The 20,234-nt window shown below is 42.4% G+C and overlaps 1 protein-coding gene across 2 annotated transcripts in view; it reads right to left on the bottom strand.

The window, feature by feature from the left end:
* Window positions 1–20,234, bottom strand: part of LOC136841748 (uncharacterized) — a 50,387-nt gene that overhangs the window by 23,339 nt on the left and 6,814 nt on the right. For both annotated transcript variants that reach the window (XM_067109003.1, XM_067109004.1), the window contains exon 2: window positions 4,205–4,387. In XM_067109003.1, coding sequence (XP_066965104.1) covers window positions 4,205–4,387 — 183 coding nt within the window. The remainder of the gene's footprint in view (window positions 1–4,204; window positions 4,388–20,234) is intronic.

Raw genomic sequence — 20,234 nt, forward strand, 5'->3', positions numbered from 1 at the left:
TGTACTGACCCTGGCTGCTGCCTCAGAAAAGAGAGAGAAAAACAGAAGGGGGCGAACCAGTCACTCATCCATTCTACCTTCAGCCTTATGCCCTTTGAGTAACATAGGCAAGATGCTTTTTGTTTGTGAGAAGCTTGGATGACTACACAATCTGATGAGCAACCCTGAAAGGTCCTAATGAGAAGATATCCAGGGACTTGTGGGTAATGTCCCTCTGTAAGAGTGGTCTGTCTCCAAACCACCTGCCCTCATTACCTGTAAAACCAGAAAGTTCTTCTAATATGCCAGGGGACAGCTCAATGCCCATGACTTTGAGCTCTCACTCAAAATGTATAGCTGTTTTCTTTGCTGGGCAAGCTGTAAACCCATAAGATTGCATCATGAAGCCAAAGGAAAAAAAAAATTTTCTGGACACATCCATATGCCAGCTGGTACTGACAAAGAGGCCTAAGAGTTTACATCTATCTTAAGATAGTAAAGCACACCAGGAACAAAACCATCCTGTCTGGCTCACAAAAAAAAAAAAAAAAAAAAAAAAATCCCCAGGAGGGAACAATCTGAATCTCTTGTCAGATACTGATAGGTTCTGAGTTTTTGCCACAAACTCCAGAATGAATGAGAATGATTGATTCCCATCACTCCAAGATAGGCAAGGTCAGATAATTTGCCAATATGCTTCACCAAGGCTAAGGCTAGCAAAAAGACAGTGAGTGTGAGAGCTTGGTCCCGGGGCTCGTACAGCATGAGTAAAATTGTGAAGGACAAGATCACATCCTACTCCTATTCTGGAGGCCAAAGCTCCCATGGTGGGCAGGATTGCTGTAATATCCTCATGATCATAAACAATTCAACAGAGGAAGAGAGGTCTATGCCCTTCAGGCTGCAAAAACTTTTCACTGCAAGGACTAAAAGGAGCTTGTCTCAATGAAGTAAACTAGGAAGTCTGCAATCCACTGAATAATTGCTTTATCCAGAGACCCCATCTACAACACCAATCACACAAGATGGACCACTTTATCTGGTACACGTTAATAGAGGACCTTCAGATGTATTCCAACATCTTCAGTGCATTCCTGTGAGAATGTACCTGTTGACAGCTCGACAACGTGGCAAACCATAATCCAGTGTTTGATGACGTGTGTCACTTTGGTTGTGGTGTCGCTCATCAACACTAAGGAGTGACATATCACCCAATGTTGGGATGCTTGCTGGCATAGCAGTGCCACTGGCATTTCCAAGATGTTGATGTACAACTGAGGTTTGTCCTCTGTCCACAAGTCTGAGGTAGGCTGGCCTCACAGGAGCCAATGAACAGAAGCATTTCTAGAGTTGGGGAGTTCAAGGAAATTACCACTATAAGGTTCCTGTTCTCCAACCACCTCAAGGGCATGAGCAGGAGGAGGGTCATTTGAGGCTGCCTGATGCCATTGCAGTTACCAATGAAATGAGCATTAATGCACGAGCTTCTCCAACAAATGCAAGTGACCAAGGATTACCTGCCAAAGACGAGCTGGTTGTTCCTGTAGTAAAGAGAACTGCACTGATACCTTCCTGAACTTGCTGATGCAAAAATCTGACAGGAAGACCCACTGCTGCCTTGTTTATCAGCATGCTCAAGTACTTTGTCTGCTGCTTGTGCACAAACTGTGACTTCTCCCATTTTATTACACGAGGCAGTTTCTGATCCATAGCAACTGTCTCTGACGATGCCAGAACTAGCCAATCATTCAAGTAATGAGGAAACATACGGTATCTTGAAAATGGGTCCAAGCTGACACCAGGGTGAACACTTGAATGAATACGTGGGGTCTGTTGCCAACTACAGCACACAATTTCTAATCAGTAAACAGTCTCAGTGCAGACAAAGCAAGGGCAGAGTACTTCCCAAAAGATGAATGACCAGGACCATGAAAGCACATATCCTCCAGATGGAATCCAGTGCAGAATGACTTGTTTCTATCTTGAACTGAGTATGTACAAGAAAATTATTCAGAGATCAATGACCAGTATCCAGTTGCCTTCTCCACCAGGATGACTATAAAAGCCCAGAGTGGTCATATAAATCTTCCAGTGCATTCTTCTCTAACATCCCCCTCACTTCTGTCAGCAAGGCCAGAGCTTTGGGAGACCCTGGAGGATAGGTCAGAAACAGGACTGGTATGTGTGAGAGAGAGGAGGTCATCAGTCCTTGAAAATTAGTTTGTAAAAGTCTTGAGAGAAACACACTACCCAGGGCCCTGCCGTCTCTGCCACACTGAACAATGATACAACAGGCATCTCCCTTCTCATGGCAGCTGGAGAGGGGAACTTGCAACATCAACATCCCCCTCCCTTCTTATTCCCTTGACCTTCCCTTCTAGGCAAACATGCAGGGGCTGGCTGAAAAGGCTGGGAAACTCCTCGTCTTTTCTCAAGGAAGAAGGAACTTGGGTTCCTTGTCACAGAATGTAGATCTTTCCCTGACACTGGACACAGGCATGGCCACCCTCAAAGGGTTTGGCTGTGGCTCCCTTCATTGCCTCAGAGGACTTGAAGGATATGCACAGTGGAGTATGGTGCACCAGCTATCACTACATCTTTTCTCTGCCGCCACAGGAAGAGGTCATTTGTCAGCTCACAGAATGAAGAGTCCAAATGTGGGGGAGCAGCCTCCACATTTCCAGGACATAAAACTTCCTTTGTAGTGTCAAGGGATCAAGGACTGGAGCTTGCTATCTAGCAACCTTCTAATCTCGAGATCAGATTGTTCATCCAACCAAAATGCCATGAACAAGGTATGATCATGGCAATTTAAAGAACAGTCTCACTTCAGGAGCACAGCCAGGGGTGAGCTCAATCACCTCGTGAAAGTGATGCTTCAACTTGGCCTGCTGGGGTTCTAAAGGTGATGGACCATCCAGTACTATCAGAACTATTAAGGAACAAGAAGGATCCCTCCCAAAGCAGAGGATGGTGCCACTCTGCCCTACTGATTGTTACAGGAACACTGCAATCAGTGCCAAAGGCTGCAGGTAAGTTGGAATTCACAATACCAAGTATGTCCATTTGGGGGTTCTGGATGACCAGACACAGGCTGAGGTGCTACATGACCACAATGACATGGGTTGTGACGGTAACCACAAGTACCATACAACATGAACCAGCCCCACATAAGCCCTGTGTATGCATGCAAAAGGAACCAGCATGAACATTCCTCACAAGGTAATTCAGGGGTGCAAGACCTACCCCAACAGCTAGCACAAAATTGTTGGTGATCAAGCAACAAAGAGGACAAAGTGGTCACACAACTGCCCTTGTCCTGCACGCCTTTATGTTTGGTTTTATTTTCCATTATCACAATATAAGCAACACCAAACAAATAATAGATAACCAAGTTCTCAACTTCCCGGCAGTCAGGGAGGAGTGTACCAAGGCATCTGTCATTGATAGCACTCAAAAAAAGATACTTGATGACAGCAAGTGAGTGGGGACACTCAACAATTGATTCAGTTCGTGCCAATGAATACTCCAACATAAAGGTGATGGTTTGTACTCTTGGAGGAACAACACCTTTCTTGAACCGAGTTAGCAGCAGTCTGATCATTATAAAAGACTTGAGAGGACTCTGGCATGGAACGTTGCATTGTATTTATCAAAATCAAGGACAGCAATGCAGCAGACAAGGACTAGATAGTTTTGAAATGCAGACCTGCTGCATGATGATGAAACTAAGTTGAAGATTGCACAAGACCAGTGAAGAGGTGCTTATGATAGCAAGAAGTGAATTCAATAAAGTTCATCATACTGACACAAAGAACTGGGTAGGAAATGTTTTGAATGCTTATCTTATTTGGTTTTGTATTTTTCATGCTCTAAATAATGAACTCAAACTTCCCCATTTACATTACCATCTGAGACCAACTGAAGTTCCATTCAATGTTAAGGTTTATGACAAAAGATGCAGAGTTGAGGCATATTATGAGAGTAAAGGGATTATGGAAGTTGAGGCATATTATGGGAGTAAAGGGATTATGGAATAAGTTAAAGAAAACATATAAGTCGATAAACCATGGAAGAGGAAAGAAATGAGAGAAAATTAATATTAAATGAAATGAAAGTAGGCAGGCACTACCAGAAAGTGAAGAGACTTGAAAGTGATGAGACTTTCTTGATGAGAAAAGTACTTCAAATGATATTAAGTTCTTCAGAGCACACTTAATCTTACCTTTAGATCACTCTGTCTTTGAGAGGAACCAGCCTTCCGAAAAATGCCCTCAACAGTGATGTTTCTTCGGATGAGGTTGCAAACATCAACAAGAAACTCTGGCGCAGTCACTTGTGTTCCATCTGCCATATATACACACACTGATGCAATATCTTCTAGCCTTTGGCCAAAGACCTTCCCTGTCTGTAAAAACACAATGATTAAATTGCCATACTATTACTCTTTCCTTCATCAAACCTAGAGCAAATTTCACATCACAACCACACAGAATAAACTTTTTAGTTAGTGACAATCACTGGGCTTATATAATAATCTCATTTTAAGTGTATATACATATCAAACATGCTTAATGCTGTAAATCATCACTTATTGGTTGGTTACAGTTTATATATATTTTTTTAATTACCATGCTTTTTTTAGTTCTTGGGCCAAAAGCTATTATTCTTCGATACCTATGTTGGGTCTTTGTCCACTGATCTAAATTTGTCTGTACCCCAAAGTATATTTACCTGTATACTTTTGGCAGTGTTTTCCTAGGAAGTCTTTTACATATTTTGTTTCCATTCTTTACTACAATGTAAAAACAAATATTTCACATTTAATTCTCCCTTTAATGAATAACCAATAAAGCTCAAGATGGATGGGCATATCCCTCTCCCATGGAAATTCATTCATCATGAACTAGGCTGCCTCATTAATTTGGTTTACATTTCTAGCTGCTACAGAGGTATATTGATTAACAGATCTCCTACAGGTTTCCCACCCCATTCTTCCCTTCAGGTGAATGGAACTTTGCTGAATGAGTCTGAAGCTTTAACCATTCTAGGTGTAACTTTTACCTCACATCTAACTTTTGAGAAACAACTAATGAAAGTTTCAGCAAATGCTGCACAAAAGTTGGGTGTTGTTCGTAAGGCCTAATATATTTATATGTGATAAAATAATTTGTACTTCCTTTACTGGAATACTGCTATCTGGTCTGGATGTCTGCTTCTGCCAGAGATTTATCTCTTTTAGATAGAGTGGTTCGTGGTGGAAGGTTTCTATATCCTAATAGTAGCAGTTATGACTTGGACCATCGATGGATGGTCTCTTGTTTGTCACTTTTTCATAAGTTGTACTTCAACAAAGATCTTTCACAAACACAATTGATCCCTGATCTCCTTTATCTGCCGAGAGCAACCAGATTCACTGAACAGCAACACCAACATGCAGTAAATGTATCTCAATGTTAAACTTCTCAGTTCCAGAGGTCCTTTATTCCTCACACCATTGGACTGTGAAACAGCCTCCCAGAGGATGCTGTGCAATTGGAAATTCAGAAGTTCAACTGAAAATGCAATGCATTACAACCCTCATATGTACTGTAATATTTTTCTTGCATTTTAATACTGTTATCTATTTAGCTATTTATTAATTTATTCTTTTTTTCTTTTTGATAAGTTGGATCTCTTCTTTCTGTGTTTCACTTTACTTCCTCTTAATTCTCCCTAATGAACACCATATTCTTTGGAAGCTTGAATTCCAAGTCAATGGCCCCTGTGGGCTTGTTCCATATGAATATGTTTCATCTACTGATTATTAATAATAATAATAATAATAATATAATAATAATAATAATAATAATAATAATAATAATAATAATAATAATAATAATAATAATAATAATAATACTAACAACAACAACTAGAGCACCCAGTTTGATAACCTTGGTATATGGTAAAGTTCATGAGTATAGCAAATCTATTTTACCGTGAGGGATGGATGGTGGTCAGACCCAAAAACATGCATTGCTAAACTTATCGTTTTAAAGGGAAATGCAATGGAAAATGTGAAAACATATGATGGATAAATGAAAGAGATATTCTAAAAGTTCATGATAAACATGACATTTTTATGATAAAATTAAGTTTTATATATACTTACACAGTAATTACTTAGCAAAAAGTTTCTACTCGAACAGCAGTTAGAATTCTGGATCCCACAGTAGCGATTCTTTTTTGTGACTATGCGCCGCCCACTTTTGGGGTAAAACAGAGGGACAACATCGCTAACACGACAATTTGTTTTGTGCAAAAAAGAGTCCGTGTGTGGGGAGGAGGGTGGGCTCCATCCATAATTACTGGGTAAGTATATATAAACTTTATTCATCATAAAAATGTATTTTTATATATGTAACTTACCCAGTAAATACCTAGCTGATTCCACATTGAAAGACAAAAGGGAATCATGGACAAAAGGTTAGGTTATTAATGATGAGATAATTGTTATTTCTTATCTGGTGAGAGAGCTGCTGCAGGTAGATACTCCCTATGGTTGGCACTCATATCAACCTGTACTGGCATGGCCAAACACACCTCTACTGAAGTGGGACACTTCGCAGCGAAGGAGTACTCCGAAGGCTGACAAAGTATATAACCAAGCTTTGCGATGAAGGTGTACACCGAAGCCCAACAAAGCATACATAATTGCCCCTGCCCTGGGCACAGTACCACAAAAAATAATACACCACAAAACAAGGTCACCTACACCATAATTTAAAAAATATAAATGGTTAAAAGATAAAAAACAAGACCACTACCCAACACTAAAACTGGTGGGCACTCCAGGCACTTTGTACCCTCCCAGGCTCCCCAAGAACTCAACACCATGTTCAAGGCGAAGAGAAAAGGCAAGGAAGGGACACTTCTTACACTTCCTCACCCATCACTATGCCAGCTATGGACACAGGTCCCAGGGTACTGCATTTATCGTAAACTGTCTTGACGTCCCGTAAATAGTGCATCGAGAACACTGACTTGCATTTCCAATAAGGTGCCTCCAAGCGAAAGGTTGTGTTTGAATGCTACCGAAGTAGCAACTGCTCTTACATCGTGAGCTTAACTTTCAATAGCAGTAAGTCATTCTCCACTAATTGCGAGTGTGCCTCAATGATGAGATCCCTCAAGAAAAAAGAAATGGCATTCTTCGACAGGGGTCTAGAAGGATTCTTCAAAGAACACCAAAGAACACCAACACCGTTCACCAAATAGTATCTGAGGGCAAGTCCTCTAATTTTCTCTCTCTCTCTAGGTCTCTCTCTCTCTCTTCTCTCTCTCTCTCTCTCTCTCTCTCCTCTTCCATCCCTAAAATATCCGTTAAACTTTTAATAGAAAAAGAACGAGGCCAGGGATTTGATGGGTTTTCCTTTTGTCAAGAATCCTAGCAAAGAGGAACAAACTGCATTCCCTTGCAAAAACCAATCCTTTTGTCTTTGCAGCTCACCTACTCTCTTAGCTGTTGCTACAAGAAAAGGAGTTTTCTGAGTCAGATCCTTTACAGAGGACAAATGCATGGGTTCCAAATGAGACTCAGAAACCATTTAGAACTACATCAAGATTCCAAGAGAAGGCCTCCTCCTTTCTTAGACTTGAGAGATATTGAAGGATTTAACCAGGTCAGACAAGTCTTGATTGTTGAGAATATCTATACCTTTATGGCAAAAAACAGAGCTGAGCATCACTCTGTAACCCTTAATTGTCGAGACAGACAACCCCTTAGATGACCTCATATAGAGAAGGAAGTCTGCTATCTGAGCGATAGATGTTTCAGAAGAAGCAGCTTTGTTTCCTCTACACCAGCTCCTAAAAAGTGCCCACTTGGCCTGGTAGACATTATTGGAGTTGTGTCTACATTTGGCGATAGCCTCTGCTGTCAATCTAGAAAATCCTTTTGCTCTGATGAGTTTGTATACAGTTGAAATCCTGTCAGGGCCAGAGAGGATAGACCTTGATGAAACTTCCTGACGTGGGGTTGTCTGAGAAGACTTGGAATCTCAGGAAGGAGCCTCGGAAACTCTACGAGGAGGTCGATCAGGTCTGGGAACCATTCCCTCTGTGGCCAGAAGAGAGCCACAAGAGTCATTCTTACATTGTGGTGTGAGTGATACTTCCTTACCACCTCTCGAATCATCCCAAACGGAGGGAAGGCATAAAGATCCAGGTTGGATCAGTCCAGGACCATTGCATTTGTCACCCAAGCCAGAGGGTGAAGCAGAACAGAGGAAGGTGGTGATTCCTGGAAGTTGCAAATAGATCTATGGTTGGTTGACCCAATAAATTCCAGTGGCTGGAACACAAGCAAAGATCTAGTGTCCATTCTGTGGGCAGACTTTGTTTGTGGCGGCTCAACTCGACCGCCAGGACACTGCATTTGCCCTGTATGAACCGGGTGACTAACCGAGTCCAGTTCTGATCCACCCAACACAACATGGTCTCTTGCTATTTGCAGAGAGAACGTAGTGGGTCCCCTTGATGTTTGACATACGCTAGGGTTGTGGATTGTCTGCATGTATCACTATAGTCTTGTTCTGAACCTGCATCGCGAAGTGTTACAGACCCAGATGTATCAACTTCAACCCTCTTGCGTAGATATGAAGTCCTTTCTCCTATGAAGTCCACCTCCCGGAGACTCAAAGATTCCCGAGGAGAGCTCCCCTACCTAGATCTGATACGTCAGAAAAGAAGTCTGGGTCGGGGCTCACCGGAAAGAGAGAGTTCCCTTCTGAAAGTCTTTCTACGGACCTCCACCACCGCAGATCCTCCTTTATCTCCAGGGTTATCGGAAAGAAGTGGCAGTCCTGATGCACCTTCCAATCCTAGCAAGCTCTTAAATACAATTGGAGTGGTCTCATGTGTAGTCTCCCCAGTCTTACAAATTGCTCCAGAGACCCCATCATCCCCAAGAGACACATCCATTGGGTGGCGGAGCAAGAGGGAAGCAAGAGGAAGAGGTCTGCCTTCCTCAGGCAGTCTCTACTCTCTTGAGTGACGGAGAAGCCCAAAAACTCAGAGTCCATCAGAACTCCCAAATAAAGATTTTTCTGAGTGGGAGTCATTTGAGATTTCTTGAAATTCATTAACAGTCCCAATTCCTGGGTTAAAAGAAGAGTCTTTTGCAAGTCCTCCATGCAACGTTCCTCCGGGGTCGAATGAATCAGCCAATCATCTAGATGTAGCACAATACTCACTCCCGCTAGATGCAGCCAAACCGCCAAAGAGCCAATACTCAAGTGAAAGCTTGTGGGGCAGTCAAGAGACCAAAACAAAGTGCTCAAAACTATTAGATCTGGTCCTCGAAAACGAATCGGAGGTACTTCCTTGAGTCCAGGTGAATCGGAATATGGAAATAAGCATCTTGCATGTCCGGGGAGATGGTCCAATCTCCCTGATGGATGGAAGTAAGAACCAAATGGATGGTCTCCATGTTGAATTTTGTCTTCTCTATGAAGACGTTCAATGCACTTACATCGAGCCACTGGTCCAAACCCCTGAAGCCTTGGGCACTACAAAAAGGTGATTATAAAAACCCTTCGAGTCTACCTTCTTTACGACTTCTATGGCTTCCTTGCTCAGAAGAGAGGACACTCCCTTTGATAGGGCCGAATATCTCTCCGATCCTGTGGAGTAAGCTGTCAATACAAAAGGATTGTTGGTCAATGGCGGATTCTCCCTGAAGGGGATGGAGTATCCCTCTTTTAAAACTTTCACAACGCACTGATCCACTCCTCTTTTGCTCCATCTCTCTCAGAGGAGACGAAGCCTGGCCCCTAACGGAGCATGGAGGACTGAATTCTCACTTGCAAGAGGCTGGCTGGGAAGAAGATGATTTCTTGATTACATGGGGCACAAATCTAACTGATCCTCAGGACCTGGAGCACAGTCTCTGATTCCCTCCACAAAAAGGCTTTGGTTGAAGAAGAGATGAGGGTTTAGCTGAGAAAGCAGACCAGTCCCTCTGGCATTTCGTTAACAGGGTCAGCAAATCTTGAGTCGATTTCTTGTGCAGGCTCGATGCAATCTCGCTTATGGTGGATTGTGGGAACAAATGTTGTTTGTCCAGAGGGGAAAACACGAGAGCTGATTTCTGTGGGGGCCGTAACGCCCTTCGATGTGAAAGAGACCCAAAGTTCACACTTCTTAAGAACGTCCATGGCATAAAACAGCTAATTCCTGTGAGCCATCTCTCTGATTGGTTTATCTGCACAGAAAGAAATTAAATAGGTCTGAAGATTCATCACACAAAAAGCCAGATCTTGGAAGATAGAAATTGCTCCCAACATAAGTCTGCAAATCAACACCTCAAAGGACTTGAACAAACTTCAAAAAAGATGGTCTATCTCCTTCAAATTGTAAAAATAATTTTGAACTCAAGAGAAAATCTATTTCTGGAGAGGACAGACCCGTGTCAGCATGAAAAAGTCCATTCAGCACTTATTTCTAGGTAATTCTATTGCTAGATACCAGAAACTAAATGAAATGCTGGAGTTATTACCCCCAGATATAGCTCCATCAGATGGAGTATAAGTATGGAAAAGGGGACATTTTATGATGAACTACAAAACTAATTTTCTATAGAGATCCCAAGGTCAAAAGTCCCATAAGATTAACTTAAAACATTAACCATGTTAACTTTAAATAAAACACAACTAGGCATTCCATTTCAGCAAAACCTTGGTCACCGTTTTTGTTGTGCTTTTTATCTTGTGTCTTTTGCATCATTATGGCTTCCTCAAAGGTCTTTGCATCACTAAGTTGAAAACCAGTATTTCATTTTTAGTTGAGGCGATTGGGGCTCCTTGCCTTGTTGAATAATAAGTAAAGTGGTTTATAACTCTCTTTCTCTCTGCTCGCTGACCTCACGAACCTCCATGTGGTTCATGATCTTGGGGCCTGTTTTGATCTTTCTCCGACGGTTCCTCTTATGTTTAGGATCTTTTTGGCCTTTTCAAAGGTCTAATTAGTGATTTTGATTGATTAACGTTTGTTTCCACTTTGGATGAGATGAGGGCGGTGTTTAGGCGTCGAGCTTCCCAAGAGCCTATTCGCATTTTATCAATTCATTTACATGCCTTATTTTGGCCCTTCTCTTCTCTTAGCAAGAGCTGGGAATTTTATTTACGTTAGTACTTTTAAGTTTTTTTGTTTTATCTTTAACCCAGTGTTTGTCGCTCATAAAATAAAATTTTATATATACAGAAGTAATTACATAACTGTTAGTTTCTTTTAACTGGCACCTCAAAATTTTGAAATTCTGATCCACTAGTTTGTTATGGTTATGGCGACATGCCTCCCACTTTGACGTGTAAGAGAGGCACAACATAGCAAAGAGCTTCAATTTGTTTATGCCCTTATGTCCAAGTGAGGGGAGGTGGGTGGGTTCCGATTATGTAATTACTGGGTAAGTATAAATAAAACTATTTTATTATAAACATGTCATTTTTATATAAGTAACTTACCCAGTAATTACATAGCTGATTCCCATATTGAATGGACGTGGGAATGTTGGACATATCTACCCCAGAACATTATTAATAGTAATGAGTTTGAGAACAGAAATTTACTGACATTGAATCAATGTTGTTGAATCTTTCCTGATAAGAGAGCTGCTACAGGTAGATATTGCCTCTGGTTGGTGCTCATCTTATCCAGTAGAGGCAAGGCGGTAAAGCCTTGAGGGCCAACTACTACAGTGGGTACTTTGTCAAGATGGACTAAATTCCAATGGCTAGAAAAGTACAAGATGCCCCCTGCCCAGAGCTTACATGAAATAATCAGAGTAAATATCACCATAACCACCAAAAATCAAATTAAAAACACCAATAACCAACCATAAACACCAAAAGAATGGAAGGTACTCAATCTGTACTCCTCCCAGGCTTCCAAAACTCAACACCATCCTGTTGAGGATAAGAGATTGAAGAAAGGACTTTTGGATTCTCGTTTCCTTCTGCACCATCCAGCTAGATCCGCAGACCCCTGAGGTTCTGCATTAATCATAAGTCGTCTCGATATCCTTAAACAATGGTTGCAAACACCGACTCACTTCCAAAACGTCACTTATACAATTGATACTTTTGGAAGATGCACTGTAAACACCAAAGACTTGCGACTGCTCTTATCTCGTGGGTTTTATCTTTAAAGATGAGAGTGAGTCTTCATTCACCATGGAATATGCTTCTGAAATCAGATTCCTCAGAAAAATGCCAGGGCATTCTTAGACAGGGGTCTAGAGGATATTTCACAGAACACCAAAGGTTTCTTGAAGTACCACTGAATGATCCTTGATCTGTGAAGATAAAACTTAAGGCCCTTACTGGACAGAGGTTCTTTCTTCTTCTAAGGACCACTATCTGGACAAGTTCTTGATCATAAAAGAATGAGGCCATGGATTCGATGGGGAATCCTTAGCCAGAAAGTCTAGGAAAAAAGCAAACTGCCCTCCCAGAGAAAGTCTATGTTTCTGTCTAAAGCATGGATTTCACTGGACCTCTCTTCCAACTGTCTTAGCACCATAAGAATGCCAAGGGGTGGGGAGACTCGGACCAGAAAAAGTCTTCCTAGTTAGATCCCTTAAAGAGATATGATTGCACGGGTTCAAATGTGACTGGAAAGCCACTTAAGGACCACGTTTAAGTTCCAGGACAGCAATGGTTTTTTTCTTTAGGCTTTGCTGTGTCAAAGGACTTAATCAGGTTGGACAAATCCCCAACGATAAGTGGCCATTCCTTTATGGGGAAAAACTGCCCTAAGCATCCTCTCTGCTTCCCTTTAATGGTAAAGGTAGAAAGTCCTTAAGCAGAGCGCAGGAACAGGGAAAAGTCCTATTTCTGCTGCAGAGGTCTTGAAGAGGACATGTTATTTTGTCTGCACCAGGATCTGAAGATGGACCATTTTGCCTGGTAGACATTATCTGAATGACTGTCTTCTGACTTCTCAACTGCCTCTACAGCCCCTCTTGAAAAGTCCTTCTTCAAGCAGTTGCCTAACAGTTTTTGAACCCTGTTAAGGCCAGAAGAAGACAGGTTTTTGGGACTCTCAAACTAAGTGGAACAGACAGAATGAGGTTGCCTGAAGTTGTTGCTTCTGTGGCAGCATTCTTAAGGAAGTCCTCAAGAAGTTCTAGTAGGTTTAGCCACACTCTTGTTGGCTAGAAGGGGAGCTATCTCCAAGATCATGGACAGTCTGAAGAGCTAGACTTTGTTGATGACTTGCCTCACTAAACCGAATGGGGGAAAGGCATACAGGTTTTTGTTGGACCAATCCTGCAACATTGCATCAGTCACCCATGCCAATGGATCTGGAACTGGTGAGCAGAAGAGAGGAAGTCAGTGATTTCTGAAGGATGTAACAAATCTATCATTAGTTTCCCCAGGAGCTTCACAAGCCAGACAAACCAAGTGGTCTAATGTCCATTCTGAGACGAGGATCTGTCTTTGAACCAAGACTGATCTGCAAGCTTCAACCATGAGTCTTCCCTAATAAAACGATGTTTTCTACTTGGGGACCATTCTGGTGCAACCACTTCATCAGAAGAATGTCCCTTGCTGCTTCTCAATGTAAGCAGGACAAGATTAGGTTCCTCCTTGTTTCTTGATATTGCCAGTGCTGTTGTGTTGTCTGAATGCACTGCTACTGTTCTCCCAGCTGAAGGCGAAGCACTGTGGCCCTGAAATCGCCTGTAATTCCTTTACACTGATGTCCAGTTTTGCTGTTCTGTAAGGACCCGAAACCTGATCAGCTTTTAATCCCAAAGCCCTCCCCAACCTAGGTTACTAAGCACCTGAAAACAACTCCAGGAGCTGAAGGATCAGATTAGAAAGGGACTCCTTTCTGATAGTCTCTTCCTGGAATTCCACCAATGGAATCCTCCCTTATTTCTGTTTGTTACCCACAGTGACGATACAGGTCTGGGAGACTTTTCCTGTTCCAGGTGAACTGAGGAAAAGAACTGGAGGTCTCACGTGAAGTCTTTCAGATTAACAGATTGTTCCATGGATGGAACTGGCCCAGGACTCATCCACTGATGAGTCCGAGCAAATGAGTTTAGATTTGAAATTCTTCCACTGTTTGGAGACACCAACTTTCTCTTCAGGACTGGAAAAACCAAGAATTGATGAAGTCATCTAAATATGGAATCTCGTGAGAAAATCGTCAGGAAGGACTTGTTTTGATTGATGAGAAAGGCCCAATTCCTGAGCCAAGAGAAGAGTTAAAACATTGTTCGATCCACAGTCTACCGTGTACCTTGCACTTTCAAGCGGGGACAGTGAATCGTCATTGTAAATATAGATCTTTATCCCCATCAAATAAAGCCATTTTGCTAGTGGAGCCAATACTCAGATGAACCACTTGTGGAGCTGTTGAGACGCCTGGTTGCAGAATCCCGGAGAATGAATGCCTCCTCTACTAGCTCTTGGAGCCTCTTTCTGAACAAGAAGACTTCACCTCTAGCAAGATGTCAGTAAATCTCTGAGCCTGGAGAGTAACCTGTTCCCAGGACATTTGACAGGCTTGCAGATGTCCAAGGAATGTTCAAGAGGAGATGGTGTAGCCTCCTTCAAGACGGACACTATCAAGATTCTGCTCCCATTTGTTCTCACCAGTCCCAAAGTGAAGGACACAGATCCCTATCCTGGGACAGGGCAAGGACTATGTTTCATTTCCAGAGAGACCTGTGGGTCCTCTTAACAGGGGAGACTTGTATTGATGGAACACTGTGGGCCCCCGGATACATGTTCTTGTCTTAATCTAGGATCTAGAACAGGGCTCCAAAAAGTAGGTTGCAAGCACAAGGCTGCTCCAGGGAGGAAGAGTTCATGTCACAGCTGCATCTCAGGGCAGATTGGAGTTTAGGTCCTCAGATGTTCTTTTCTGCCCCCAAGATGCGGGTTCCCCATCCTGGAACTGTGGAAAAAGATATTCCTTGTCCTTGGGTTTGAATAGGAGGGCCCTCTGACACGGGTCCCATCCTGGGTAAAGGGCTCCCTCTTCTTAAGAATTCGTAACTGGCTAACACCTGCCTTCGGGTGTCAATATTTACTCCCAAGAAGGTCCTTGAGGTAACAAGTTCCTAAGGCCAAGAACATAATTTTCTACTTTTACTTCCAGTGCCTTCTTAGACACCTCCAGAAGAGGAATAGCTGGCAAGAAGCAGCTTGGGTAAGTTGCTAGCAGGAACCTACAGCGCCAAGTACACGGATGAAGGCGCATCTTGATCGGGAACGACCTCTTCCTCAGAAGAGACAGGAGAAAGCAATAAGTCCGCTGTCGTCTGAGCTGTAGGAGGAGCCTTCTGAAGCTAACTGAGAATATTATCCAGTTTGCTCTGAATCAGGTCAACTGGATGAGGAACAATGTCCGAGACGGCACTACTAAGAAGCGGTGGAGGAGCGGGCACCAACTCCTGATGCAGTAGCTCCTATATTCGATGACGAATGTCTCCACGCCACAAGGCGCTTAGGTGCCAATTTATGACCACTGTCAGAAGAAGCAGAAGAGAATTGTTCCGGGGTATCCCAGTGACTATATGATGGGCACACTGATTCCTTGCCCTTCTTACAAGAAGCAGGTGAAGAAATCTCAAACTCCACTGTACGCCGCTTTAGCAGGCATGACTTGTCCGCATAGTGCCGTGCGCACCTGGGACTGAAATCTTCGGAGCTAAAGGACATACAGTGAGCACTCACTTGAAGGCCTTTCCAATGACCTTTGGTTGCAGTCTGGGATTCATCAACAGACTGAACCGAGGAGGCGACTGCACGGGGGCAGACCCCACCGACCTCCCTTAGGTTGCCAGTATGGCTCCTCCCAGGGGCTGGGGAGTATGACAGGGACCTTGGCCTAGGAGAATCGGAGGGCCAAACAGCCACCTCCTCCACTACCACTGCAATTGCAGTGGGCACCACAAGGCACTCTGACTCACTTTCAGACTGAACTGAGGGGGCGACTGCTCTAGGGCAGACCCCACCGACCTCCCTTAGGCTGCCAGTTTGCCTCCTCCCAGGTGCTGCGGAGTATGACAGGGACCTTTGGCCTAGGAGAATCGGCAGGCCAAACAGCCACCTCCTCCACTACCACTGCACTTGCGCTGGGCACCACAGGGCGCTCTAGCTCGCTTTTATCCATAAGCACTTTCACTGATGACGCTAATTTAGCGATCGATTGCACAATCAATTCAAAGTGAGTGTCGATTTTTTACTCCAGACTGGCGATGGTGTTGGAGGTCAGAAACATGAGAGCCAGGTAAAGGAGATGGTTGCACAAATGGAGGAGATGGAATGGGACTGGAAGAAATTACAGGTGTGATTGCATCTGATTTAGTGGATGAATCCTGACTAGATAAAGCTTTACTAGATTCCTTAGCAATAGCTTTCATCTTCCTATCTCTAGCTCATTTCTGAGATGTGCATCTAAAGTCTTCCACTTCTTAATATCCTAGTCATTACTCTCCACACAACGTAAATCTACTGAACATGTTTGTCCCCTACATGGAACACAAACAGTGTGCGATAGTAAGATTCTCAGTTAGTCTAGTATTGCAGCCTTGCTGCAATACCTAATATTAGCACTACTAGTGTCAGACATCCTAGAAAGTCTAATACAACTCCAAAAAAACAGGCAAAGAGTCATCAATCAGTAATCAAAATTCGCCTAACACTATCTTAATTATGCTGAAAGGCTACAAAATTAAATACTTCACCAATTGAAGATAAATCAACCAGCAAAGTATAAATTCCAAAATTTGAGCTGCTGCCAACTACAGTCCTTCAATCACAGCTGGCAGAAACAAATTGAAGCTCTTTGCTATGCTGTACCTTCTCTTACACCCGAAAGTGGGCGGGACATGTCGCCATAACCATAACAAACTAGCGGACCTGCAATTTCAAAATTTTGAGCTGCCAGTTAAAAGATACTAATAGCTATGTAATTACAAGGTAAGTTACTTATATAAAACTGAAGACTACTACCGCAGCCTGATTTCTGCCCATCAGCAATTGTACTGTAATATTTATTGCCTCTTGATTATGTTTCTGTTTATGTCTATGCCTTTTGTTTGTGTTTATGATATTAATAGTCTTTTTTTTATGATTCTACGATAATCACCAAGGGGCTAGTACTAAATATGCCACCCATTTTCCAAGTTAACTGATGGTGACGACCCAGAAGGCTGTAATAGTAGTCTTCAGTTTTACCAGTATTTTAACCCTTAGTGGACGGGAATCCTCATATGAGTATCTATAACAGGTTTTGGGTGATGGCCAGGAATCCTCATATGAGTATTAATATTACGTGCCATTCGGTTTGGATGAATTTAGTGGGAAAAATGTTCATAGCACTTTAATGGTCCAAAAATGACATAGGCTATAGCAACTACTGTACTTAGCTGAGCTCAGGTGAGACACTGATCAGTATGCCTTGAGATTTCTGAGGGGAAATGTACTGCGTCTCAGCCCCTCAAGGACATATTTTTATTTATTTGCTCATAAATATGTATACAGTACCCATGGATTGCTGTTGGTTTTAGTTCGTATCTTTTATGATAGTATGTCAGCTGTAATTGTAATTTTGAAAAGAAAAGTGCAAAGAAATATTAGAAAAACATATACACATCACAAAAAGTTACTGCACCTCCCAAGCTCAGTAAATCTCATAAGTATTTTACAACAAATATACTCAAAATTTGTTACTGATTGTAGTTCTTATCTGCTATATTGTAAGCTATAATTATAATTTAGCAAAATAAAATAAACTAATTAGAAAAACATACATAACTTGGCAAAATTAACATATTGCTACGAGTGTTTTTGAAATAGTCACTTTCAACTTCCCGTGGAATGTAGAGAAAATTTTGTAGAATTTTTTCTTTCACCATGTGTATTTGCATATCTTCCTCATTCCATTTGTCCTTCATTGGAAGTGTGGGTAGAGCTTTCTGCTACCACGCTGTTGGCCCAGCGTTCGACTCTCCAACCGGCCAATGAAGAATTAGAGGAATTTATTTCTGGTGATAGAAATTCATTTCTCGTCATAATGTGGTTCGGATTCCACAATAAGCTGTGGGTCCCGTTGCTAGGTAACCAGTTGGTTCTTAGCCATGTAAAATAAATCTAATCCTTCGGGCCAGCCCTAGGAGAGCTGTTAACCAGCTCAGTGGTCTGGTTAAACTAAGATATACTTAACTTTTTCCTCTTTCCATTGATGTGTTTTTTCTTAAACTGGCCGACCTTAAAGTTTGCTAAGTCTGGGGGTGTGCTCAATATATATTTAGCCTGTCCCTTAAGGGTTAATATAGCTTATGTTGGCCAACTAGCCTTTCCTCTTTTACGTTCCTGGCTGCAGAAGCCTAAGGGATAAAAGTTCGTTTCCGGTCCGAACTTCACCTGAGGGTCAAATGTATTTTGCCGTGTTTAGTACTAGCCCCTGGGGGTCCAATGTATTTTGCTGTGTTTAGTATTAACCGCTGGAGGATCAAATGTCCTTAAGTGCACTTTGCAAAATCGAAACTAGAAAAAATCCTCAATCATTTACATAGCCTAAATTTTATTTTTTATTTTGATATACATTAGAATATTTGGTAAAGTCATACTTTACACCTGGACAGCCTCTCAGGCTACACACAATATTTTTCTTGCTTGTTTTGATGGTTTTTGTATGTTTCATACCATTATTGTTCAGAAGCCTCCAGCCAGCATAAAAAATGAAGTTTTCATAATAAAACTAATATTGTAATACTTACCTGAACACCTGAATTAGCCCTTAATCCCACTAGCCCGAACAACCTCAATTACCAATATCCCTATGGGAATTTTAACAGCCAGCGTTACCAACGCTGCATGTAAAATCTTGTTACTGAGCTACCACAACAAATGGTTGGTAACACTGACACAGGTGTGTGCCGACACGCCCCATTCCCGTCAATTGCTTTATTCAAGGTCAAATTGATGTGGGGAAGGAGGGTGGGATTCATTCAGGTGTTCAGGTAAGTATTACAATATTAGTTTTATTATGAAAACTTCATACTGCAATACACTCCCTGAACACCTGAATTAGCCCGATTAACAACATTTAGCGGAGGAGGGATCAATTCTATTGCGCGTCCCTTTTACCAACCTTAGAGATGGTAGCTCATAATCTGTTCTGTCTAGGCTATCTTGTTTATTTAACACTCACCCTAACGATCGCTGTTCTTGGTGAGGAGACATGCTGGAGAGTACTTTGATCGTCTGTCAGGTCAGTCTTGTCTCCGTCCATCGACCTCCCATGTGGCTATCCAGAGCATCTCATGTATGGAGGAAAGTGAAGCAGTGTGCAGAGCCGCTACCCCTCCGGGAAACCCGACTGGGTTTAAGGAAGAGTCAGACGACCGACCGGTGACGAAGTATCACAGCGTCGACGAGAAGCCTAACCTACTCGAGCACCCCCGTGGACTCTCGTAGGGAAAACACACAAAAAAAAAAAAAAAAAAAAAGCGAGACTATGCTAGTCTAAAGAAAACATACTAATCTAATTCCCTGTGATTATGCTATCAGTTACCTAACAAGGAATTCTTCTCTCCGATTGAACTACAAACCAATGGACTAAAAGAATATCCCTCTGGTTAAATGGAACGCACCCTAGATCAAGTTAGTCGCAATGACGGACTAAGAGAATGCTCCCTCAGTTAAAACAAACGCACCCTATATGATGGAATTAGCCGCTACATACGGGCTAAGCGAATACTCCTCCGACGAGGCGAATTGAACATCTTTTAAATAGAAGGAAGTAAATACTGACATGGATTTCCAAATAGCTGCTTCCAGAATAGAAGATAGTGAATAATTCCTTAGAAAGGAAGATGAAGTGGCAATACTTCGAATGCTGTGTGCTCGGGGTAATACAGGGCTTGCAGACGACGGAAAAGAAGAACTACTACCCGATAAAGCTTGGGAGATTACCTCCCTCAGAAAATAACTGATAGCGTTCTTAGACAGCGAATGGGACGGATTCCGCGGAGAGACGAAAAGAGTACGTGGACGAGGACGGAGTTTTTCCACCTTAGACAAATAAACTTTCAATGCTCGAACCGGACATAAGTGCATCTCCGCTGGGTCGCCAGCAACAAATTCTTGCAAAGAGCGAACTCTGAACGAACGAGGAAGAGGGTTAACTTCCGACTCCATCTTTGCTACAAATTCTGGTAGAAAAGACAAATGCATGTCGTTCCCTGAATA

Source organism: Macrobrachium rosenbergii, chromosome 9 (genome assembly GCF_040412425.1).
Source record: "Macrobrachium rosenbergii isolate ZJJX-2024 chromosome 9, ASM4041242v1, whole genome shotgun sequence".
Taxonomy (NCBI): Eukaryota; Metazoa; Arthropoda; class Malacostraca; order Decapoda; family Palaemonidae; genus Macrobrachium; species Macrobrachium rosenbergii.